The sequence below is a fragment of the Narcine bancroftii genome, chromosome 2 (assembly GCF_036971445.1).
Source record: "Narcine bancroftii isolate sNarBan1 chromosome 2, sNarBan1.hap1, whole genome shotgun sequence".
Taxonomy (NCBI): domain Eukaryota; kingdom Metazoa; phylum Chordata; class Chondrichthyes; order Torpediniformes; family Narcinidae; genus Narcine; species Narcine bancroftii.
Genome location: NC_091470.1, coordinates 225,369,369 through 225,394,802, shown reverse-complemented (window position 1 = coordinate 225,394,802; position 25,434 = coordinate 225,369,369). Strand labels below are relative to the sequence as shown.

Genomic DNA, 25,434 nt, shown 5'->3' with positions numbered 1-25,434 from the left:
TCTCTTCACTTTCTTGCAGACTCAGGTAGAGCAGTTTTTGTACCATGCAGTAAAATACCCTTGAAGAATATGATCGATGGTGTATCTATAAAAGTTGTTGAGGGCCGCAGGGGACATGCCAAATTTTCTCATGCTTATGAGGAAGTAGATGCTCTGCCAGACTTGGCCAACTCGTTGACATGGTTGGACCAGGGCAGGTCGCTGCAGTGATTTATGCCAAAAAACCTGAAGCTGTCAACTATTTCCACCTCAATGTCATTAATGTGGATGGGAATTGAGCTCCCTTTCCCTTCCAGAGGGTTGTGGCCAGCTTTGAGTGAGAATGGAGTATATTTCCAGCTCTTTGTGCCACTCTTTTGTGCCTTTATTGCAAGAAGGCCACATTGGTTGCATCAAAGGGATAGGATCACTCTTGACAAGCAGCATTGTTCACCATGAACCATGGAGAGCATTCTGGCTGGTTACATCACTGTCTGGGATGGAGGCGCCAATGCTCAGGACAAGAAAAATCTCCAGAGGGTTGTTAACTTGGCTTGCGACATCACAGGCACCAGTTTTCACTCCATCGAGGACATCTACAAGAGGTGGAGTCTTAAGAGAGCAGCCTCCATCCTCAAAGACCCCCACCACACAGGCCATTGCCCTCCTCAGTCTGCTACCATCGAGGAAAACGGTGTAGGAGCCTAAAGACGAGCACACAGATGTGCTAAAGATGAACCACAGATACTGCCTTACTTTTCATGCACAATTATTATTTATTTTGTAAGGAGGTTTATATAAATGTTTGCTCTGTGAAACTGCTGCAAAACGACAAATTTCGTGACATGTTCATGACAATAGATTCTGATTGTGAAATATGTTGCTGAACCTCCAATATGTTAAAACTGTAACCCTGTATGAGGTGGATTGTAATATTGCAGGAGCCCTCTAATTTGAGTAAAAATAAGGATAAATTGTTCAAAAATAAATATAGTTTATTTTTACAGTATATACCAGTGGTTCTCAACCTTTTTCTTTCCACTCACACAACACTTTAAGTAATCCCTGTGCTATAAGTCCTCTGTGATTTGTAAGGGATTGCTTAAGGTGGAATATGAGTGGGAAGGGAAGGTTGAGAATCACTGCTCTAGACCCAATTGTTACTGAAATACCTTGCTTGAGAAAAATTGTCATTGGCCCATTTCCTTTGGAGTCCTGAAGCCATGCACATAACAAGTCAACAAGGCACGATTAAAACAGTGGTTTTCAAACTTTTACATCCCACTTACATACAATCTTAAGCAATCCCTTACTAATCACGGAACACTGATGGGATAGGGATTACTCAAAGTGGTATGTGAGTGGGAAGAACAAGGTTGAGAACCTCTGCTATATACTTACTACATTACGCTATGTATATACTATTCAATAAGTATTAATTCTTCAAATATAATTACAAATTGTTGAAAATAACTATTTTACACTAAATACTACATTATACTATATAGTGTATAAGTACATACTGTACAATATTGTTCAAAAATAAGTATAAATTGAATAATAAAATAAGAATTAAAGGGATCATATCTTCCAGCTACTCCCATCGGGAAAGAGATACAGGAATATCAGAGCCAGCACCATCTGGTTGTGAAACAGCTTCTTCCCATGGGCAGAGAAAATGCTGAATGACTAAATGAATTGCTCTCACTAACCATCCAAGACTACTATTTAATTAAATAATATTCATTTATTTTAATATAAATATATATATACATACTGGATTGTAACAGATTTATGCTAACCTTTCTTCTTTGGCTTGGCTTCGCGGACGAAGATTTATGGAGGGGGTAAAAAGTCCACGTCAGCTGCAGGCTCGTTTGTGGCTGACAAGTCCGATGCGGGACAGGCAGACACGGTTGCAGCGGTTGCAGGGGAAAATTGGTTGGTTGGGGTTGGGTGTTGGGTTTTTCCTCCTTTGCTTTTTGTCAGTGAGGTGGGCTCTGTGGTCTTCTTCAAAGGAGGTTGCTGCCCGCCAAACTGTGAGGCGCCAAGATGCACGGTTTGAGGCGATATCAGCCCACTGGCGGTGGTCAATGTGGCAGGCACCAAGAGATTTCTTTAGGCAGTCCTTGTACCTTTTCTTTGGTGCACCTCTGTCACGGTGGCCAGTGGAGAGCTCGCCATATAACACGATCTTGGGAAGGCGATGGTCCTCCATTCTGGAGACGTGACCCATCCAGCGCAGCTGGATATTCAGCAGCGTGGACTCGATGCTGTCGACCTCTGCCATCTCGAGTACTTCGACGTTAGGGATGAAAACGCTCCAATGGATGTTGAGGATGGAGCGGAGACAACGCTGGTGGAAGCGTTCTAGGAGCGGTAGGTGGTGCCGGTAGAGGACCCATGATTCGGAGCCGAACAGGAGTGTGGGTATGACAACGGCTCTGTATACGCTTATCTTTGTGAGGTTTTTCAGTTGGTTGTTTTTCCAGACTCTTTTGTGTAGTCTTCCAAAGGTGCTATTTGCCTTGACGAGTCTGTTGTCTATCTCATTGTCGATCCTTGCATCTGATGAAATGGTGCAGCCGAGATAGGTAAACTGGTTGACCGTTTTGAGTTTTGTGTGCCCGATGGAGATGTGGGGGGGCTGGTAGTCATGGTGGGGAGCTGGCTGATGGAGGACCTCAGTTTTCTTCAGGCTGACTTCCAGGCCAAACATTTTGGCAGTTTCCGCAAAGCAGGACGTCAAGCGCTGAAGAGCTGGCTCTGAATGGGCAACTAAAGCGGTATCGTCTGCAAAGAGTAGTTCACGGACAAGTTTCTCTTGTGTCTTGGTGTGAGCTTGCAGGCGCCTCAGATTGAAGAGACTGCCATCCGTGCGGTACCTGATGTAAACAGCGTCTTCATTGTTGGGGTCTTTCATGGCTTGGTTCAGCATCATGCTGAAGAAGATTGAAAAGAGGGTTGGTGCGAGAATGCAGCCTTGCTTCACGCCATTGTTAATGGAGAAGGGTTCAGAGAGCTCATTGCTGTATCTGACCCGACCTTGTTGGTTTTCGTGCAGTTGGATAATCATGTTGAGGAACTTTGGGGGACATCCGATGCGCTCTAGTATTTGCCAAAGCTCTTTCCTTCTCACGGTGTCGAAGGCTTTGGTGAGGTCAACAAAGGTGATGTAGAGTCCTTTGTTTTGTTCTCTGCACTTTTCTTGGAGCTGTCTGAGGGCAAAGACCATGTCAGTAGTTCCTCTGTTTGCGCGAAAGCCGCACTGTGATTCTGGGAGAATATTCTCGGCGACACTAGGTATTATTCTATTTAGTAGAATCCTAGCGAAGATTTTGCCTGCAATGGAGAGCAACGTGATTCCCCTGTAGTTTGAGCAGTCTGATTTCTCGCCTTTGTTTTTGTACAGGGTGATGATGGTGGCATCACGAAGATCCTGAGGCAGTTTTCCTTGGTCCCAACAAAGCTTGAAAAACTCATGCAGTTTGGCATGCAGAGTTTTGCCGCTAACCTTCCAGACCTCTGGGGGGATTCCATCCATACCTGCTGCTTTGCCACTTTTCTGTTGTTCGATTGCCTTATATGTCTCATCCAGGGTGAGAACCTCATCCAGCTCTAGCCTTAGGGGCTGTTGAGGGAGCTGGAGCAGGGCGGAATCTTGGACTGAGCGGTTGGCACTGAAAAGAGATTGGAAGTGTTCTGACCATCGGTTGAGGATGGAAATCTTGTCGCTGAGGAGGACTTTGCCGTCTGAGCTGCGCAGCGGGCTTTGGACTTGGGGTGAGGGGTCGTACACAGCCTTTAGAACCTCGTACAAACCCCTGAAGTCGCCAATGTCCGCGCTGAGCTGGGTTCGTTTGGCGAGGCTAGTCCACCACTAATTTTGGATCTCCCGGAGTTTGCGCTGAAGATGGCTGCATGCGCGACGGAAGGCTTGTTTCTTCTCTGGACAGGACGGCTTTGTAAGGTGAGCCTGGTGGGCAGCTCGCTTCTTTGCCAGCAGCTCCTGGATTTCCTGGCTGTTTTCGTCAAACCAGTCCTTGTTTTTCCTGGAGGAGAAGCCCAGTACCTCTTCAGTGGATTGCAGTATGGTAGTCTTCAAGTGATCCCAGAGGGTTTCAGGGGACGGGTCCATGAGGCGGGTTGCATCGTCAAGCTTTGCTTTGAGGTTTGCCTGGAAGTTTCCTCTCGCTTCGTCTGACTGCAGGTTTCCAACATTGAACCTCTTTCTGGGGGCTTTATTGTTCCTGGGCTTTGGCTTGAAGTGAAGGTTGAGCTTGCAGCGAACCAGCCGGTGGTCAGTGTGGCATTCCGCACTAGGCATGACCCTGGTGTGGAGCACATCTCGTTTGTCACTTTCTCGCACCAGGATGTAGTCCAGGAGGTGCCAGTGTTTGGATCTGGGATGCATCCAGGTGGTCTTAAGGCTGTCCCTCTGCTGAAAAAGGGTGTTTGTAATGACAAGCCGCTGTTCTGCGCAGAGCTCCAACAGGAGGCGCCCATTATCGTTGCACTTGCCGACGCCATGCTTGCCCAGGATTCCTGGCCAGGTTTCTGAGTCTTTGCCGACACGAGCGTTGAAGTCGCCCAGGATGACAACGGCTGTAGGGGTGCGTTGGATGAGGTTGCGCAGGTCGGTGTAGAACTTGTCCTTTTCTGCTGGTTCCGCCTGGAGGGTTGGAGCATAGACACTGATGAGGGTGATGTGACGCTTGTTTTGAAGGGGGAGTCGCATGGACATGATTCGGTCCGAGAGGCCTGTCGGAAGGTTTTCGAGTTTGGAGGCAATGAAGCTCTTGACCATGAAGCCTACACCAGATAGGCGTCGTTCATCCGAGGGCTTGCCAGACCAGTAGAGTGTGTAGCCCGCGCCGCGTTCTTGGAGGCTGCCTACATCTGCCAGGCGGACTTCACTGAGAGCGGCTATGTCGATGTCAAGTCTGAGGAGTTCATGTGCAATGAGGGCAGACCGACGTTCAGGTCGGTGGCTGTCAGCCTTGTCTAGCATGGTTCTGATGTTCCAGCATGCTAGCTTGAGTTTGTGAGCATCTTTTGAGGGGGAGGACGTGGAGGGGGAGGACGTGGAGTGGGAGGACGTGGAGGGGGAGGACGTGGACCTGTCCTCGGGCCTGCGCAAAGGAGCTTTTAGGTGGAGTGCAGTGCGCGCACTACTGGCCCCACCCTTTACACCCATGGTTCGTGTGCCGTGGCCAAGCAAGCTGGGACGTGGCAGCGAGGTCCTTGGGTCGTAGGTTTTATATCGGAGTGGCCTTCTCCTATGCAGGTTTCTTACCAGACCTGCCACCCCTCCTAGGTCGGTCCATACTGCCCGGACCGGGGCCAAGGCCGCCGCAGCTCACCCTGTGCCTGGACTGGGGCCGCCGCCTCCCACTCTCTGCCCGGATCGGGGCCTCCGCCTGCCCCACTCGACCGAGGCCGGGGCCGCCGTCTCCCCCTTGCTCCTGCCCGGATCGGGGCCGCCGCCGCCGCCTACCCTTCGCCCGGACCGGGGCCGGGGCCGCTGCTGCTCTCCCTGTGCCCGGACTGGGGCTGCCACCTCCAACTCTCTGCCCGGACCGGGTCCTCCGCCTGCCTCACTCGACCGAGGCCGGATGTTAACCTTTAATTTAATGTTAAACTACATTTCTTTTATAAAAATCTCTTAGTCGAGTAAATTATAGAGTTAGCTGTGAGTTGGTACAGGGTCACACACAGGTCACAATACATTTATAGAGAATCATTGCTTTCAGAGAAGAGAAATCATTCTCGGAGTCAACGTGTCTTGGACAGATAGAGCTAATGGATTTCAAGTGGGTCTTAATTATTCAAGAACTGCCAAGGAAGCCATTCTGTTACTGAAAGCCACTTAAACTTTTTGAACAGAGATATGGTCAAAGGTTGTCATGATTTTGAAAAAGGAATTGAGTTTTGGTAGAAATAAAACGGATGGTAACATACTTTCCAAGAATTTGTACTCACCTCATCCATCATATAACAGTCACATGATTTGGAGAAATATATTGATGAATTCAGACATTCTGAGTTCAATTTTTGAACCGTTCAGCTTGGAGTTCACAGAAGTCAAAACCCTGTGACATACAGGGGTTGAAACACTGTGAAAGACAGAGTCGAGTTACAATAACCAGAATTGATGCTATTTATTGTGTGTTACTCCTGGAAGAAAGAGAACTCAGAATCAGGGGCTATTGAATTAATGAAGACCACTTTGCTGTCTCTTTGGAAAAGAGGACAGAATTCCACTAGGTCTCTTTCTGTGTTTGGCCATTTAATTTATGCCTTGTGATTTGTGACTTCATTGTGGAAGAAAACAGTCACATTTGCTGTCTTTGAGAAGAGGGCAGATTCTTCATGTGGTAAACATAATTGTGAGTAAAAAGGCCTGAAGACTTAAAGTTTAGAAGTGCTTTATAATTATTTAAGACCTTCAAGCAAGACTAAAATGATGCTGAACCTTTAAAGACTGACTTTTCAGAGTGGGACTTTGAATTATACATGCACATGCATAGATTTGCATTTATGCATAGTAGGATTAAGTTTAGAGTTAAGTCAGAAATGTTATGTTATTAATAATTTAATAAAAGCTATTATTTTGAATTTGCCATTGTCTGTTGAATTTTCCATTGCTGTTCCTGTGTTAGTGCCAACAAAAACCCTTTAGTCCCAAACATAATTAAAAGGGTTGTTAGTGGATAACATAATATATATAATTTGTCTGTTTGTGTGTTTGCATGTTTTTGTACCGAGGACCAGAGAATGTTGTTTTGTTTGGTTATACTTAATAATAATAACTTGAAATATATTACAACTGTGGTTTTAATGAAGATATTTCTTTAACTATGAACTATTTGAAACATTGTTCAAACATCTGCTTTAAAAATCTCAGGTAAACTGGAACACACACTTGATAGAAATTAATCCACACAAACTTTAGATCCAATAGTAGGTTATATATTAAGTTGCGTAGTTAGTTATAAATACCACAAGTTACAGACGTGTTTCACCGCTTTAGTAGGTTTAGTAGAAAACCAAATGCTGTGAAGAGCTGTAAAGTATAATGGTCTTACAATTTACCGTGTGCTTTTTCACAGAGTTGGAGGCAGAAGAATGGTGTAAGCTTCTCTCTGTTGAGTGCTTAGGATCCAGACTCAATGATATCAGCTTCGGGGAGCCTGACCTTCTGGCAGCTGGTGTTCAGAGGGAACAAAATGGTAGGTTTAATATGTTACCTCACTTTCTGCACTGGATCAGTAGAGTCACAGAGTGTTTTACATCCTAGTATATTTGCTAAAATTACCATCTGTTCGCAAAGTACTGGAGCTTATCACAATCTCCTTAACCAAGTTTCATCACTGAGAGGGGAACTGCTGATGGTAGTTTTAGTGTCAATTTAATTCATTTTGGATCCTTGGAAGAAACTTTGAGGTTCCCAGTGCACATTAGCTACAGTGTGTATCAACTACAAAAGACATCACCACTGCTTGCCCAGGCTACTCTGACAGTACCTTTAAAATGTTGTGCCCTTTAACCCCACCCCCAACCTGCCCAAGAACAAGGGCAACATAATCCATACCTGGAAATATACCTTTCTTTCATTGCCACTAGGACCAAGCTCCGCAGCTAACAACAATGTGAGAACACCTTCACCAGACAGTTTAAGGTTGTTTAGCTTGATCTTCTCTAGGGAAATCAACGATGAGCAATAAATTATAGCAAACCCAGATCCCAAAAGTGAATAAATAAAAAACTCTGTCCTTCCATCTCACTGACACATGTGACACATCCAAACTCCATCTCTTCAACCAACTGTGCTAGATTGGCAGGGTGAACGTTTATACTCACCACTTTGGAGAAGGGATTCCTGATGTTAAGGAAAATATGTCCAAAACAAGTTAAAAAAGAGGTGAGAGTAGGTGTAGGACCACATGAAAATAGTGCTGGAGAAATGATAATGGGTGACAAGGAGATGGCAGAGCAGCTAAATTATTATTTTGTATTGGTCTCCAGTCTGGAAGACATTAGCAGTGTGCCGGATGTTCAAGGGTATTAGGAAGGAAAGTAAGTGCAGTAACTGTTACAAGGAAGAAGATGCTCAGAAAGCTCAATGGCCTAAGCGTAGACAAGTCTCCTGGACTAGATGGATTGCATCCTCAGGTATAGAATGAAGTGGCAGTAAAGATTGTGGAGGTATTGGTAATGATCTTTCAGGAATCAAATCCTTCAGGAGGACTGGTAAATCACACATGTTATCCACCCTTCAAAAAGGAAGGGGAGCTGCAGAAAGGAAATTACAGACTGGTTGGAAAATGTTGGGGTCGATTGTCAAGGATGTGGTTATGAAGTACTTGGAAGCACGTGACAAGGTAGCCCAAGCCAGGATGGTTTCCTTAAGGGAAAATCATACTTGGAAAAACCTAATGGAATTCTTTGAAGAAGTGGCACTCAAGCTAAATGAGGGAGAGGCATGGATGTTGTGTGTTTAGATTTAGACAAGGTGCCACTCATGATGCTATTTAACAAGGTAAGAGCCCATAGTATACTAGCATGGGTAGAGCATTGACTGATTGGCAGGAAACAGAGAGTCGGAATACAAAGACCATACTCTTGTTGGTTGCCAGGGCTAGTGGTGTTCACAGGGGTTGGTGTTGGGACCGCTTCTTTTTATGTTGTACATCAATGATTTAGATTATGGTATGAATGGCTTTGTGGCCACGTTTGCAGATGATATGAAGATAGCTGGAGAAGCAGGTAGTGTTGAGGCTGCAGAAAGACTTGGATGGGTTAAGAGAATGGGAAGCGAAGTGGAAAATGAAATATAATATTGGAAAATGCAAAGTCATGAACATTGATCGAAGAAATAAGCTGGCAAACTATTTTCTAAATGGGGAGAAAATTAAAATTTCTCAAATGCAGACTGGGAGATCTCATGCAGGATATCATGAAGGTCATTGGAGAAGAAGGCAAATGAAATGCTTGCATTCATTCATAAGGCATTGGTGAGAACGCACTTTGGAATATTGTGAGATGTTTTGAGCTCCTCATTTAAGAAAGAATGTGCTGACATTAGAGAGGGTTCTGAGGAGGTTCACAAAGATAATGCCAGGAATGAAGGATTTATCATATGAAAAGCTTTTAACAGCTCTTGGCCTGTACTCATTGGAATTTCAGAGATTGACTGGGAATCTCCTTGAAACGTTTTGAATATTGAAAGGTATGGACAGAGTAAATATAGAAAGGTTGTTTACCATAGTGGGAGAGTCCAGGAGAAGAGGGTACAAATTCAGGATTGAAGTACGCCAACTTAGAACAGAGACACGTAAGAATTTATCCAGCCAGAGGGTGGTGAATCTGTGGAATTTTGTGGCCACAGGCCAGTGTGAAAGTCAAGTCATTGGGTATGTTTAAGGCAGAGATTGATTGTTGTCCTGGCTAATCAAGAATCTAAGGGGAGAAGGCCAGGGAGTAGGGCTGAGTTGGAGAATGGATCAACTCATGATTGAAGGGCAAGGAAGATATGATGGGCTGAATAGCCTATTTCTGCTCCTGTCTTATGGGTCTTACTGGTGGAATTTTTAAAAAAACCCAAACTGGAGTACTATTAGAATAAACATTGTCATTTATCTCAACCAAAAATTCATCCTCATTCTACTTGAACAGTTTTAATGTATGGGGAAATGAAAGACATAATTGGCAAATTCACCTTGGTGATCATGTCCATCATTTCTCCTCATGTTGTTCATCTAGTGCAAACATTTCACTCTTTTGCAATTGGCAAATCCAAGACAATGTGAAAACCACATGATTATTGGATTTTGTAATGAAGTGGGAGGCTATTTTGTCAATTATATCCATTCTGGTCATTTAAAATAGACCAGATTAACTCAGCTTGTAGTTGGCCTGGGTCTCCCTGACCTCCACTCAATAAATATAAATCAAACATTCCCACTTCTGTTGCCTTAAATGTCCAATGCAGTAATACTTTGGCACTACTCTGATTTTGTACTCTTCTCTCAACCCTGCACTAATTGACTTATTATAACACTACTTTGTACACTTCATTTATTATTGAACTACTGACTGTATGAATTGACTTGGCTGGATACTGCGCAATACAAACCTCTTTTTTTGCCGTATCTCAATATATGCAAAAATAAATTATTTAATTCAATGGATCAGGAATTTGTCTTTGGTTGCAGCTCTCATTCTTTGCGTGTCAGAACATCCCCTATCACCTCGGCTTTCAGCGCAAAGCACATTTTCTTCCAGCATTTGACTTTACTTTTGTGTAGTAATGAGCTTAAATGTTATTTCAAACTGCTGGTCTGATGGTATCCAGCCTTCCACTGTTCGAAGATTGTACCCAACCTCTCCACATCAGAAGTCTGCTGAGGGCAACTGGCAATAGGAATTTGAATCCAGGGTTAACAAAGTAAAGCTTGTTACTTTGTGAGAATATCAAACCATCTCGTGTAATGAGATAGAAATTTAATAAGAATATCAAAGCCATCTCATGTAATGAGATAGAAATTTATTGAGCCTCTTCCTCCTATATTCCACTCCACAGGGAGAGTAAAACGGGTAGTCAGACACAGTTGGACATGCTTGTCTTCAATGAATATTAGGCAGGGTATTTCACATGGCTCAAAAGAGAAAGTTCTAGGAAAATCTCATCAGGAACAGTGAGCGTCACGTCAGGGCAACGCTGTTACAGCCACAGCGACCCGGGTTTGGATGTGGCACTGTCTGTAAGGACTTTGTACGTTCTCCTCGCGTTTGCGTGGCTTTCCTCCGGTGCTCTGGTTTCCTTGAAAAATGCACAGGGGTTGTAGGTTATTTGATGTATTTGGACAGCATGGGCTCGTGGGCCAGAAGGACTGCTCACCGTGCTGTAGGTCAAAAAAGAAACTATCAAGCAGCATGAGTGAGAAGAGAAACAGTCAACATTTAAAGTCCCAGATCCTTCAGAACAACAAAGGGGCACAGAGCAGAAACATTTGACTGCTTTTCTTTGCACGGAGGCTCTGTTGTGTTGGAAATAGTATGAGGTTCAGTGGGTTCATAGAGAGATGAATCTGGATGCGAATGTCACAATCAAAGGCAACCTTATTGTACACACGGGAATCAAATACGGGAAGATGCCAAACAGTACTTAATCACTCTCACTACTTAATAGCTATACAGGCATTCACAACGGATCCAGGTTGAACTCCGATACTGGTGGCCGCCTATCTTCCACACAGTACAAGACAAAAGCTACAGCGGCGTAAGCAGGTACATCGGGCACCAGTGGTTCCTCACCCTACCACACTCTCCCTACATGCACACACTCACCTACGGGGACTTTCAAACACACTCCCGATTCCTTATACCAACGGGGGTGAAGCTCCCTGAAAGCACTGATCTATACCAGTACTGTAGCTCAACTTAGTTTTGTGGACACCTTAACCACAACTCCTCCAGTGATGTCTACTGGCATGGAGTGATATTCATGGCGGAGAGAGAGAGAGAGAGGAAACTGCTGCACTGGTTAGAGTTTACGTTGTTCTGAACTGGGCAATGATGACACTGAATCATTCGAATGAGCCAACAGTAAAGAGTGCACTAATGGGTGAGCAAAGCCAAACCTTGATTGGCAGGTGATGCAACTTTTGACTAGGTTTCCAGACTGGAAGGTCACATGATCGTCCACAATCCACAGTGTTCCAAACAGGTAGGTCACGGAATCCTCTGCGATCCACATACAACAGGCTCTATTTGCTGAGTTTTTCTAGCTTTATCACTTTTGATTTGAGCTTTTCATATATGCAGTTGTTTTATTTATATTTCACATACTGATTTTCTACCGGAAACAAATTCCTATTGTTTATTGCTGTGCTGCACGTTGATGTCAATGTAATGAAGAGTTGGAAGAAAATACAGGTTTATGTTTATTGAGTGAATGTGACACAGACAAACCTCAGGAAGTAGATGAAAACTTCTCTCAAGGTCAGGGTTACCCTCCACTCCTAGATGTCTTGTATCAGGATCTTTGCAGGCTGTTTTTGTCAAGATGTATCATGTATGACTCTTTATTGCTCACTGCTACCTGGCAGAAGTCAACCATCATGGGGGAAAATCTTCCATCTGATAAATGCCCCTGGAAGGGGCAGAGATGCAGTGCCAAGGTCCTAAAGTGTAGACATTCAGCATCACCCTGGCAGTTCGCCTCTGTGCACAGCAGGGCTGCCTTGTGTGTGTGTTTTCTTCATTTATTTATACAGGTTCCTCTGAAACCTGTAAATATTCTGCACATTTCCCCCCCCACTCCCCCCAATGCTCTAGCACGAGCTTGCCCCTTGCCAAAGATCCACTCAACCTGAAAGAATGTGTCATGACCCTTATGACCCTTTAAGAATCCTTTCCTGAGATTGGAGCTGCAAAAGGAGACATGCCAGCACGGGAAGTTCAAACCCTAAGACCCACTTATCTTGCACACGCAGGATACGCAGGGGAGCCCACCAGCTGCTTTGGAATCATTTAGAACTTTTCGAAGGATCTGCGGTAAATTGATAATGCTGCGTCAACAATGGGAAGATGATGCAGGAATACAAGTCAATGAAAGGTCGGCTTCATTGATTAAAGTGCTGTAATCAGAAGCTATTTTCACATGCAACAAAAACCTTGATCAAGTCAAGCTTAAAAACCTGGCTATGTTCAAGCATTTCAAATACATCATAGACCATTTACATCCCCTGCCCTCTGCCCCTGGAAGGCTTTAATGGTCACTGAGTCAATCATATCTGTGAGCTCCCAGCTGCTGTGAGTTGACGACCTAGAAGACATATCAGGAAATGCTCCACTTGCAAATCCTCTCCTCCCTCACCACCATTTGGGGGCCCCAAACAGCCCTTCTAAGTGAACCAACCCTTCACTTGTGAATCCGCCGGGATCATCTCCTACGTCTGGTCCTCCCACTCTGGTCTTTCCTGCATCAGAGAGACTGGACTCAGGCTTGGAGATCCTTTCGCTGAGCACCTTCACTCTGTCCGCAGAAATGGCCGGGATCTCCCAGTGGCCAAGCATTTCAGTCCCGCGTCCCACTCCTGTGGTGTCCTTTCAGTCAATGGCCTCGTGCACTCCCAAGCCAAGGCCCCCTGTAAATTGGAGGAACAACATCTAATACTCAGTCTGGACACTCTCCATCTGGATGAGATTAACATCAGTTTCCATGAGGCCACTGCCCGGCCTCCCTCTCTTCCCATCCCTGTGTCTCCTTTCCTCCAGCCCTCCACCGCTTCCCACTCCAATCAGCGACCTCTCCCCTCCCTCATCACCTCAGGTTTTTTTTTTCTCTTATGATCTCTTGCCTGTGGAACAATGCTCCTCCTCCCACCATTCAGGCACCTGCCTACATTTTTCTCCTACCTTGATGAAGGGCTCAGATGGGAAACGTTCATTATCTTCAAGGCATAAAGAACATTGCGTGACTTACTGAGTTTCTCCAGCATTTTGTGTAAACTAATCATCACGTCTGTCTGCAGATTTTCTTGTTTAAATCTAGGAGCAGCACTGTTAGCTTAGCACTTAGCACAGCGCTTTTTACAGAGCCACCGATCGGGACCAGAGTTCGAATCCCACGCTCTCTGTAAGGAGTTGGTACCTGTGTCGGCATGTGTTTTCTCCAGTGGCTCCAGTTGCCTCCCACTTCTCAAAAGGGATGTGGGTTGTAGGTGATTGGGTGTAAATTGGGCGGCACGGGCTTGTGGGCCAAAATGGCCTGTTTCTGTGCTGTTTGTCTAAATTAAATAAATAAATAAATCCAGACGTTTTCTGGCAGATCTTCAAGACTGTTCTTCAGAGGCCCAGGCTATTTGATCCTCTGTTCTTTTGCTGCTTTGGACCAAAACATCTCCTTTTCCTCTGCAGATCCATCATCTTGCAAAGTTACAGTCTTTATTGCTTGCCTCTGTACACCCCAAAGGTGAGCCATTCAGTGCAACTTGCCTGTGCTGAAGTTGCACAAGCCTTCTCCCACCCTAGCTCATCCAGTCGTATCAACACCTCACCCAATTATTTTGTTGTTTGTCTGCTTATTATTTAATTTTAGCACCTATTAAATCTTGAGAGGCCAGGTCTTCGGTAACAGTTGTGCGTAACAGAAGACAGGAGCCTTGACCTCTCCCAGCTCTCGCCATGTTTATTCTGTGTAAAGAGGAGGAGCAATATTTCTGTCAGGGTCTCCCTTTCGTTATGGCGTGAGATCAATAAATGGAATGCAACCCCGAAAATCAAACCTGGAGAGTTATTTCTGCAGCTGAACATTATAATTGCCCTGCAGATACAGTCTGACCTGAAATAATACAAAATGATCCACTCTGGTAGTAAAATCAAAAGAATAATAATTAATCGGTGTTGTTAAATTTAAATTTAGCCATGCAGCACAGTTACAGGCCATTTCAGCCCATGAATCCTTGCTGCCCAATTTACACCCAATTAACCTACACACCGGGTACGTTTCGAATGATGGGAGGAACCTGGAACCCCCAGGGAAAACCCACGCAGACATGAGGAGAAACGCACAAACTCCTTGCAGACAGTGCAGGATTCCAACCCCAGTCCCGATCGCTGGTGCTGTAAATGCGCTACGCTGACTGCTGCCCAAGTCATTAGAATTTACTCATTTATAAAGGGTCCTGAATATCCTTGTGTAAAACAGAGAGTTGCAGCAAGCAAAGAAGAATTCACATTTCATTGTGGGGTCATTGCAAGATTTTTGAGTGCACGGGTGTGAATGTCTTACTTTAATTATACAGGTCTTCAGTGAGGTTACACCTGGAGACTAGGTGTAATTTGATGTCTTTCTCTAAGAAAGGATAAATATGCCCAAGTGAGAGTGCAATGAAGATTTGCTAGACTGAATCATGGAACTGACACATGAGGAAATAATAGGTCCACTGGGCTTCATCAGAGTGAAGAAAAAAGAGGGGGGATTTCAATGAGGCATTCAAGATTCTGATTTGGATGTACCCACTGGAGGCAGGGAGGATTATTTCCCAGACGAGTAGATATGCATTAAGGGCTGTGATCTCAGGATATGGGCAAGTTACTTAGAATTGAAATTAGGGAAATTACCTTCATTCTAAGGGTGGTGAACCTGAGGAATTCTCTTTCAGAGATGGATGTGGTGACCAAGTCACTGAATATCTTTAGAAAGGAGTTAGGTAAATTCCAAGACACAAAAAGGGAAGGGATTTTTTTTTAAAAGATCGAATAATCCATCATCTTGTTGCATGCAGTAGCTAAATGGCTTATTCCTGCTCCTATATTGCTTTGTTTCTAACAATTAAATTATACCTATTCAAGACAGATTCATTCAGTTCTTGGTGATGTTTAAAAGGTGTGGATATACTTCGTGATGTCCTGGTGAGATCATTAAAATCTCCATATGTCAAGCAATGTAGTAAGATAAAGGAATATTCACTGAGAAGTGAATAAAATATGTGCAGTGTGTGAAAGTGTATTTCTTTTTGTCTACTAGACCATTGATTGAGTTGTGAGAATATAATATGAATTGTTTGTTCAATAAACAAGGCATATGCCATGTTAGAATCCACAAGAATGAAGTGAGAGGCATTCTGATGAGAATAAATGAATGCAGGGTATTCACTTCTGTGACAGCTGTCATTTTGTAGTCTCTGCATATCAACTGGCCTTTTTCAGTGGTTCTCCCTGCAATATTAGACAGAACACACCAAGCATCGCCACAGACCTTGTGCAATGGGAGGTTATCTTCACAGGTGGTAGGCAATCAATGCAAGTTCAATTGGCTCACTGACCTTCAAGTTAATGTCGATGTTTGGGACAAAGATGCACTGAATCCCTGACTGCGGCTTTGGTACTGTTGTGTTGAACCCTGCACGCAGTTAAATCCCAAAGCTACTGTTGTTTGATGGTGTCATCACCATGAATACCTCTGGATTTGCCATTATTACTGCTGTAACATTTTAGTCATAACTTTTAATTGAGTACAATACAAAAAAAAATTGTAGTTGTGGATTGCCTTTTCATTCACATTCAGAAGCACTTTACAGAAAAGCAAACAATTTGTGCAAGGTGTGTTTCCCTGCCCACTCACCCCGGGTCTACACCATTACAGTCCCTCTGGCAGTGGAAACAAACCACTACTGAACCATTTGGAAATCCTGCACAATACACAGAAAAGTATTTTCGATCTTTGTGCTGCAAATGGAGGTAAACTCGATCCGTTCTGCATGAGAAATTTACCCACTTTAACAGGGCAAAAAGAAAGAGTCATAAAACTGTAAAATTATGCTGACCATGAAAGCTGTCGAACAATTATTGCAACTCTGCGATGTCTGTCATCCAGGGAGTCACAATAATCCGATGGACGGTGTCTTTACTTGACAGGCAGTAGTCTACAGACACCTGTTAAATGAGATCCCTCGTGGCACTACAGTCCTTCCAGTTTTGAAACTATGTGCATTACCCAATTCAACTAAATTTACCCTCTCTCTCGACCGAAAATAAATGGCGGCACTGCCAGAGGTGCTGTAATGGTGCGGACCCGGGGTAAGTGGGTAGGGAAACACAGCATTCCCCCCACAGAGTCCGACCACTGATGGCTCCGTACAGGCTTAAACAGCCTGTTGAAGGAGTCGATGGTGCTTTATTTTAAAAACCTGTGACCGCAGGGTCTGGGCCCAAGATGGCGGCGCCTGTGAAGGCGGCGGCCTCGAAGGGTTTCAGACTCCGGAGGAGCAGCGGACTGGCGCAGGGCATTGAAACTGGGAAGTGAGAGGGTGCTGAGGGCAGGAAGGGCTCCTGAGGGGGCTGAAGGCTTCCTGTTCATGTCAGAGGTTTGGCTCTGGAGCTCATGTTGCTGATGGTTTGGACAGAATCAGAATTTAATCGTAATGAACATGTCACGGAATTCATTGATTTGCAGAAGCATTACAGGTGCAAAATTATGATAAATTACTTTTAAAAACATATAAATAAATTGGTTCAAAAGAAATGAAAGTGAGGTAGTGTCCATGGTTCATTGTCCATTCAAAACTCTGATGGCAAAGGGAAAGAAGCATTTTCTGTTCCATTGGGTGTTCGTCTTCAGGCTCCTGTACCTCCTAGCAACAGTGTGAAGAGGGCATGCCTGGGTGATGGGGGTCCCTGATGATAGAGGCTGCTTTCTTGAGAAACTGTCTCTTGGAAATGTTCTTAATGGAGTGAAGACTGATGCCCACAATATATTCCACAGGTTGCTATGGGAAAGGAGAGAAGAGATTGCTGGGGCATTGGCTATGTATGATTTCTGCATCATCCTTGGCCACAGGTGAGGAGTTGGAGGATTGGAGAATGGCGAATGTGGTCCCCTTGTTTAAAAAAAAGGCTAATAGGGAGAATCTTGGGAATTATTGACCAGTGAGTCTTACGTTAGCAGTGTGCAAACTATTAGAGAAGATTTTTCAGGACAGGATTGTGAGCATTTGGAGAAGTACAATCTTCTCAGCATGGTTTTGTGAGGGGAAAGACATGAGCTTAATTGAGTCTTTTGAGGAGGACACAAAATAATTTGTTGAAGCAAGGACGGTAGATGTGGTGTATATGGATTTTAGTAAGGCATTTGGCAAGGTGCACCCGTTAGAGACTTGTTTAGAAAGTCATGAGTCATGGGATCCATGGAAGCTTCACTGTGTGGATTCAAAATTGGCTTGCCTATGGAAAGCAGAATAGTAGGAGTGGATGGAAAATATTCTGCCTGGCGGTCAGTGTGATAGTACAGATCTATCACCAATGTACATAGTGTATATAGTTACTGTATCTAGACTGTGCTTACAGCGATTGGCTGAGAGCTAAGCCACACCTATTGTTTGGGCCTTAAAGGGTTGTGTCCCTAGCCAGGTCGGATCATTCCGGACTGGTCGGCCACCTGTGAAGAGCTCCGGTCTTTTGCTAATAAAAGCCTTGGTTTGGATCAACAAGTCTTTGGTTCTTTCGACGAGCTCTACAATTTTATTAGCAAAAGGAATTTTTTTTTTGAAAGGGATGGAGCGTTTAACTCGGCCAGAAAAACTTGATATCGACCCACAGTCAGCTACAGCCTTCAAAGCCTTTAAGTTCTGGCTGCTGAACTTTGAAAACTTCCTGAGATTCATTCAGGTGGAGGAGGATAACCAGCGTCTAACAGCATTGCTGTCTATGGTGTCCTTGAGAGTCTACGAGAACATCCAGGATGAGACCACTTACACCGCAGCCATAAAGGTACTGAAAGGACTGTATGATCAACCGGTGAACAGAGTTCATGCCCGGCTCATGCTTGCGTCGAGGAAACAACAGCCCGGTGAGTCCAGCAGGGCATATTTACAAGTACTAAAGGCATTGGGCAAGGACTGTAACTGTGTGGACAAAACTGCTGCCGAGATCACTAGCGACCTCGTCCGGGATGCCTATGTGGCTGGGCTCCAATCGAACAAAGTGAGGCTGCGTTTGCTCGAACAAGGGGTAGAAAAACTAGAGGACGTGGCCCGGATTGCAATCACAATGGAGGATGCAGCCTTAAAGTCCACCGAGCTCTCTAGGGACTGGACCCCTCGTTCTGATGTGAGTAAAGTGCCCTTCTACCCTACCCCTGACGGCCTGTCGGCTGCTGCTACCCTGCCCCGTGCGAACCCGAAATGTTATTTCTGCGGGAGGAACAAGCACAGCAGATCCCAGTGCCCAGCAAGAAAAGCCAGGTGCCAGAAGTGCCTTAAAAACGGCCACTTTGCTGCAGTCTGTAGGTCTAAAATGGCCGCCAGCAAACACAGTGCCTCGTGTGAAGCCCAACCGCCACTATCCCATTCAAACTCTTCTTCCCCAGAGCTCTCGTCCAATGAGAGCGAGGGCTCCCCTGCACGGCAACGCCTGACGTCACGGAGACGCCGAACCCGGAAGGGGCAACCCACCGTCGCAACCATGGTGATGGCCTGCCTCTCGCCCGCCGCTGCTGCCGCCGCCACAGTCACCCCCGGGGCCGACGCTACCGCCGCTGCTGCCACCGCCACGGACACCCCCGGGGCCGACGCTACCGCCGCTGCTGCCGCCGCCACGGACACCCCCGGGGCCGACGCTGCTGCCGCCGCCACGGACACCCCCGGGGCCGACGCTACCGCTGCTGCCGCCGCCGCCACAGACACCCCCGGGGCCGACGCTACCGCCGCTGCTGCCGCCGCCACGGACACCTCCGGGGCCGACGCTACCGCCGCTGCTGCCGCCGCCACGGACACCTCCGGGGCCGACGCTACAGCCGCTGCTGCCGCCGCCACGGACACCCCCGGGGCCGACGCTACCGCCGCTGCTGCTGCCGCCACAGACACCCCCGGGGCCGACGCTACCGCCGCCGCAGCCACCCCCGCGGCCAACCAGGTGCTCACCCTAGCGTCCATCGCTGACGACCGCCAGGGCCCGACCACCGATCACGAGCAACTACAAACCCCACTACTTACCATTCACCCGCCACAACAGCACTTCCGGGAGGTTCTCCAACCTGCTCCTCGAGCGTTGATTACGTCATCCCGTTGCGTGACGTCATCCCGTTGCGTGACGTCATCGCGCAAAACTCGCCTGTCAACTGCTTCAATAACATTAAACCAGCAATGCTCTCATCCCCTCACCAGAGCAATGGAACTGATTAAAGTGCATGGACACTACACCAATTGCTTATTTGACTCTGGGTCAACTGACAGTTTTATCCAGCCAGATCTGGCCCTCCATTGGGGACTTGACATTATCCCCACTACCCAGAGGATCTCATTAGCGACGAGGTCGCACTCGACTGGGATAAAGGGGTATTGCATCGCCACGCTGGAAGTACAGGGCGTGACGGTCACCCACTTTAAATTATTCGTCCTTCCCCAATTGTGCGCCCCAGTGTTGCTGGGATTAGACTTCCAGTGTCAGTTCCAAACGGTGTCCCTACACTTTGGGGGACCCCACGCCCCCCTCTCGGTCTGCCATCGCCATCGCCCCACTCCCGAAGCACCCGAGCAACCCGCCCCCGTGCCCCGGGGCCAATCCTGCGGCCTTTCCACACTCCGGATTGCCCCGCCAGCACTCTTCGCAAACCTCACCCCTGGCTGGAAGCCTGTGGCCACCAAAAGTCGGCAATATAGTTACGAAAACAGGCAATTCATTAGGAGTGAGGTGCGTAGATTGCTGGATGAGGGCATCATCGAACCCAGTTCAAGCCCCTGGAGAGCCCAGGTGGTGGTTGTCAAGAATGGGGAAAAACTACGGATGGTGGTCGACTACAGCCAGACCATTAACCGCTTCACACTCCTGGATGCGTACCCCCTGCCACGCATCACGGATGTGGTGAACCAGATCGCCCAGTACCGCATTTTCTCCACTATTGACCTACGTTCGGCCTACCACCAGCTCCCGATCCGCTGCGAGGACCGACCATTCACGGCCTTTGAAGCGAATGGGCGGCTATATCAATTTCTCAGGGTACCATTCGGGGTCACAAATGGTGTCGCGGTCTTCCAGCGGGAAATGGACAGGATGGTGGACCAGAACGGGCTAACCGCTACCTTCCCGTATCTGGACAATATCACCATCTGCGGCCACGACATGCAGGACCATGACGCCAACCTAGACAAATTTCTTCAAACTGCCCGTCAGCTAAACCTGACTTACAATTTGGACAAGTGTGTTTTCCGGACCACACGACTCGCTATTCTAGGTTGTGTGGTGGAAAACGGGATAGTCATGCCAGATCCTGACCGCATGCGTCCCTTAATGGACTTACCCCCCCCACATACCCAGAAAGCTCTCAAACGCTGCCTGGGCCTTTTCTCTTATTACGCACAATGGGTTCCAAACTACGCCGACAAGGCACGTCCTCTTATCAAGACCACCTCTTTTCCCCTCTCGACCGAAGCCACAGCGGCTTTCGATCGAATCAAATCTGACATCGCTGCTGCGACGCTGCACGCGATCGATGAGTCTGTCCCGTTTCAAGTCGAGAGCGATGCATCCGACTTCGCCCTGGCAGCCACCTTGAACCAGGCCGGTCGGCCTGTAGCCTTCTTCTCCAGAACCCTCCAGGGTCCGGAGAGTAGACACTCCTCGATCGAGAAGGAGGCCCAGGCCATAGTTGAAGCGGTACGTCGTTGGAGACATTACCTCGCTGGGAGGCGCTTTACACTGTTGACTGATCAACGCGCGGTCTCCTTCATGTTCAGCAACACCCAGCGTGGTAAGATAAAAAACGACAAAATCGCCAGATGGAGAATCGAACTCTCCACCTTTAACTATGACATCCTGTACCGGCCTGGTAAGCTCAACGACCCGCCTGACGCGCTCTCCAGGGGGACGTGCGCCAGCATACAGATGGACAGACTACGGAAACTCCATGAGGCGCTCTGTCATCCAGGGGTCACTAGGTTTGCTCACTTTGTCAAGGCGCGCAACTTACCCTACACAATTGAGGAGATCCGCTCCATGACCCGAGCCTGTTCGGTGTGCGCCGAATGCAAGCCCCACTTCTTCCGTCCGGATAACTCCCACGTCATCAAAGCCACCCGCCCCTTCGAGCGTCTTAGCGTAGACTTTAAGGGACCCCTACCGTCGACCAACCGTAATACCTACATCCTTACGGCCATCGACGAATACTCCCGCTTCCCATTCGCTGTGGCCTGCCCAGACACCACTGCCACCTCAGTGATACAGGCCCTTCACAGTATTTTCACCATCTTCGGGTACCCCAATTCCATCCACAGTGATAGGGGGTCCTCATTCATGAGTTCAGAGCTGCAACAGTACCTTCTGGAGTGTGGCATTGCTTCAAGCAGGACCACGAGCTATAACCCACGCGGTAATGGCCAGGTCGAGAGGGAGAATGCCACCATATGGAGAGCGGTTACACTGGCTCTCCGGTCTAAAGGTCTCCCCACCTCTCACTGGCAGGAGGTTCTCACTAGTGCCTTACACTCCATCCGCTCCCTCCTATGTACTGCAACAAATGCCACCCCCCACGAAAGGATGTTCCTTTTCCCGAGGAAATCCGAATCGGGAACCACTGTACCGGCATGGCTCACCGTCCCTGGCCCCGTCCTTTTGCGACGCCACGTCCGGCACTCAAAGAATGACCCCTTGGTCGACCGAGTGACTCTACTCCACGCGAACCCACATTACGCATACGTGGAGTTCCCAGACGGGCGGGAGGACACTGTTTCGGTGCGGGACCTAGCTCAGGACGCGGTAGACCCAGCAAACCCCCCAACTCCTTATGCTCCAGGCCCCGTGCCGCAACAGAAGGACCAACAGCACCCCAATGACTCGGGCCACCCTGCCGACAAAACGACTGGGGAATTGAGCGACGGAGCAGTCGCACCCGATGAGCCCGCTGGTGACACCACTCCAGCGACCCCAATCCCGGCACCACGGCGGTCACGCCGGATGGTCAGACCCCCTGACCGCTACAGTCCTTGACCTACCCCTTTTCATTCTCTCCCTCGTTTTTGTTTTTTTTTTTCCCCGGGTCAATTCTCCAAGAAGGGGTGAATGTGATAGTACAGATCTATCACCAATGTACATAGTGTATATAGTTACTGTATCTAGACTGTGCTTACAGCGATTGGCTGAGAGCTAAGCCACACCTATTGTTTGGGCCTTAAAGGGTTGTGTCCCTAGCCAGGTCGGATCATTCCGGACTGGTCGGCCACCTGTGAAGAGCTCCGGTCTTTTGCTAATAAAAGCCTTGGTTTGGATCAACAAGTCTTTGGTTCTTTCGACGAGCTCTACAGTCAGTGATTAGTGTAGTTCTACAGGAAATGTTCTGGGACCCCTGCTCTTAGTGATTTTTACAAATGAATTAGTTGAAAATGTTGAAGGATGGGTCAGTAAGTTTGCAGATGATATGAAGGTTGAAGGAGTTGTGAATAGTATTAAAGGTAGTCATAGACTCCAAAAGGATATAGACAGGATGCAGAGTTGGGTGGAAAAGTGGAGTTCAATCCAGATAAATGTGAGGTAATGTATTTTAGATGGAAAACTTGAGGACTGGGTACATGGTCGAAAATTTAACAATGTGGAAGAACAAAGGAACCTTGGGGTCCAAAACCATACATCTCTCAAGGTTGCCATGCAGATTGAAGGGATAGTTAAGAAGGCCTATGGGATTCTGGGCTTCATTAGTCGGCATTGAGTTCAAGATTCAAGAGGTCATGTTGCAACTCCTCAAAACTCTGGTGAGACCACACTTATGGTGTTGTGTTCAGTTCTGGTCGCCTCATTTTTTTTGGAAGGATGTGAAATCTATGGAGTGGGTGCAGGTTTACAAGGATGTTACCTGGTTTGGAAGGTTAGAAGACTTCCCTCTTTGGAGTGAAGAAGGTTGAGAGGTGATTTAATAGAGACAAAGGAGGAAAAACCCAACACCCAACCCCAACCAACCAATTTTCCCCTGCAACCGCTGCAACCGTGTCTGCCTGTCCCGCATCGGACTTGTCAGCCACAATCGAGCCTGCAGCTGACGTGGACTTTTACCCCCTCCATAAATCTTCATCCGCAAAGCCAAGCCAAAGAAGACAAGATTCTAAGGGCCATAGATAAAGTAGACATGTAGTGCCTTTATCCCACGGTGGGAATAGCAAACACCAGAGGACATCTGTACAAAGTGAAGGGAAGAAGGTTTAGGGGAGACATCAGGGGTATGTTTTTTTTTTACACCCCTTTCCAGGGGTGGTGGTGGAGGCTGCAACATTAGGGGCATTCAAAAGTCTCTTAGACAAGCACATGGATGAAGGAAAAATAGAGGGTTTTGATGCAGGGAGGGTTTAGTTGGCTTTTTGTAGGAACATATAGGTCAGCGCAACATTGAGGGCTGAAGGGCCTGTACTGTGCGTAGTACAGTTAACGCTTTCCTCTGCTGACCCCTTGAAGAGGACGGGTTTGTGTTCTGATCTCCCCCCCCTGAAGTCTACAATCAGCTCCTTAGTTTTACTAAAGTTGAGTACAAGATTGTTGCTGCGACACCACTAACCCAGCTCATCCACACTATCTCACTCCTGTATGCTTCTTATTGCCTTCTGCAATCCTGCCAATGATGGTATTGCCATTGGCAAATTTATAGACAGCTTAGTCACACAGTCATGGGTGTAGAGGAGTGGGCTAAGCATGCATCGTTGAAGTGCACCTGCGTCGATTGTCAGTGAGGGGGAGACGTTTCTGAACTTTACTGATTGTGGTCTTCCGATGAGGAAGTCTCGGATCCAGTAACAGAGGGAAGAGCAGAGGCCCAGGTTTTGAGGGCATGATGTTGGACTGTAGTATCACAGCAGGTGTGGTGCATCTTTCTGAACTGCTGTTGCAGTGCTGTGGCATCAGATCCTTCCTGTAGTGGTTCACTCTAGCTCGGTGGTTTTCAAACTTTTTTTTGTTCACATGCCACCTTAAGCAATTCCTGGCCCATCGATGCTCTGTAGTTAGTAAGGGATCGTTTAAGGTGGCACGTGAGTAGAAAGAAAAAGTTTGAAAACCACTGTTTAAATCGTACCTCATTGACTCGTTCTGTGCATGGTTTCGTAACTCCAAATAGGCCATTGACAATTTTTCTCAAGCAAAATAATTTACCCAGAGAAGTGTGAATCTGTGGAATGCTCTGCCATAGAGGGTGGTAGAGGCAGATTCGCTGATTATGTTCAAAAGAGAGTTAGATAAGACTCTAGTGGGCAAAGGAGTTAAGGGTTATGGGGATAAGGCTGGAAAGGGGTACTGATGGTAGTGATCAGCCATGATCTGTAAAATGGCGGTGCTGGCTCGACGGGCCGAAGGGCCTACTCCAGCTCCTATTGTCTATTGTCTATTGGGTCTAAAGCAGTGATCTCAACCTTCCCTTCCCACTCACATAGCACCTTAAGCAATCACTTCCTAATCACAGAGCATCAATGGCATGAGAATTACTTAAGGTGGTATGAGTGGAAATAAATTTTTTGAAAACCACTGCTCCAACTTGACACAAGGCTGTAGCTGAGCCTGTACAATCTCAGCATGAACTCAATGCTCATATTTCCATATCTTGACTTATAATGATTCCCATAAATCTTCCTCACCACTTTATCTACTTGAATAGCCACCCTCAGGGATCTCTTAATATGACATTCAACCCCTCTCAGTACCTCTAAATGTTTGTGTCACCTAATCATTTAATTGCCCATCTTTTTGTCACCATCCCTCAACCGGCAAAGCTTTATCTCAAACTACTCAAATTAATTTGAGGGTAACTTTTCAGTTCACCCCTGACGTGCTTCTGATGGCTTCCTCTCAGCTAAGTACCACACTGCATTTCTAAAATGTTGTATTGCATTCCCATATCTGCACTGACAGACACTATTTTCTTTGAGAAAGAGCTATCTTTTAACCTAACTCTTATTTTGTTTCTTTTATTGGACATCT

At 46.8% G+C, this 25,434-nt stretch overlaps 1 protein-coding gene across 2 annotated transcripts in view; it reads left to right on the top strand.

Moving 5' to 3' along the window:
* dok6 (docking protein 6) overlaps positions 1–25,434 on the top strand; it is a 517,340-nt gene that overhangs the window by 386,416 nt on the left and 105,490 nt on the right. For both annotated transcript variants that reach the window (XM_069920396.1, XM_069920395.1), the window contains one exon: positions 7,092–7,211. In XM_069920396.1, coding sequence (XP_069776497.1) covers positions 7,092–7,211 — 120 coding nt within the window. The remainder of the gene's footprint in view (positions 1–7,091; positions 7,212–25,434) is intronic.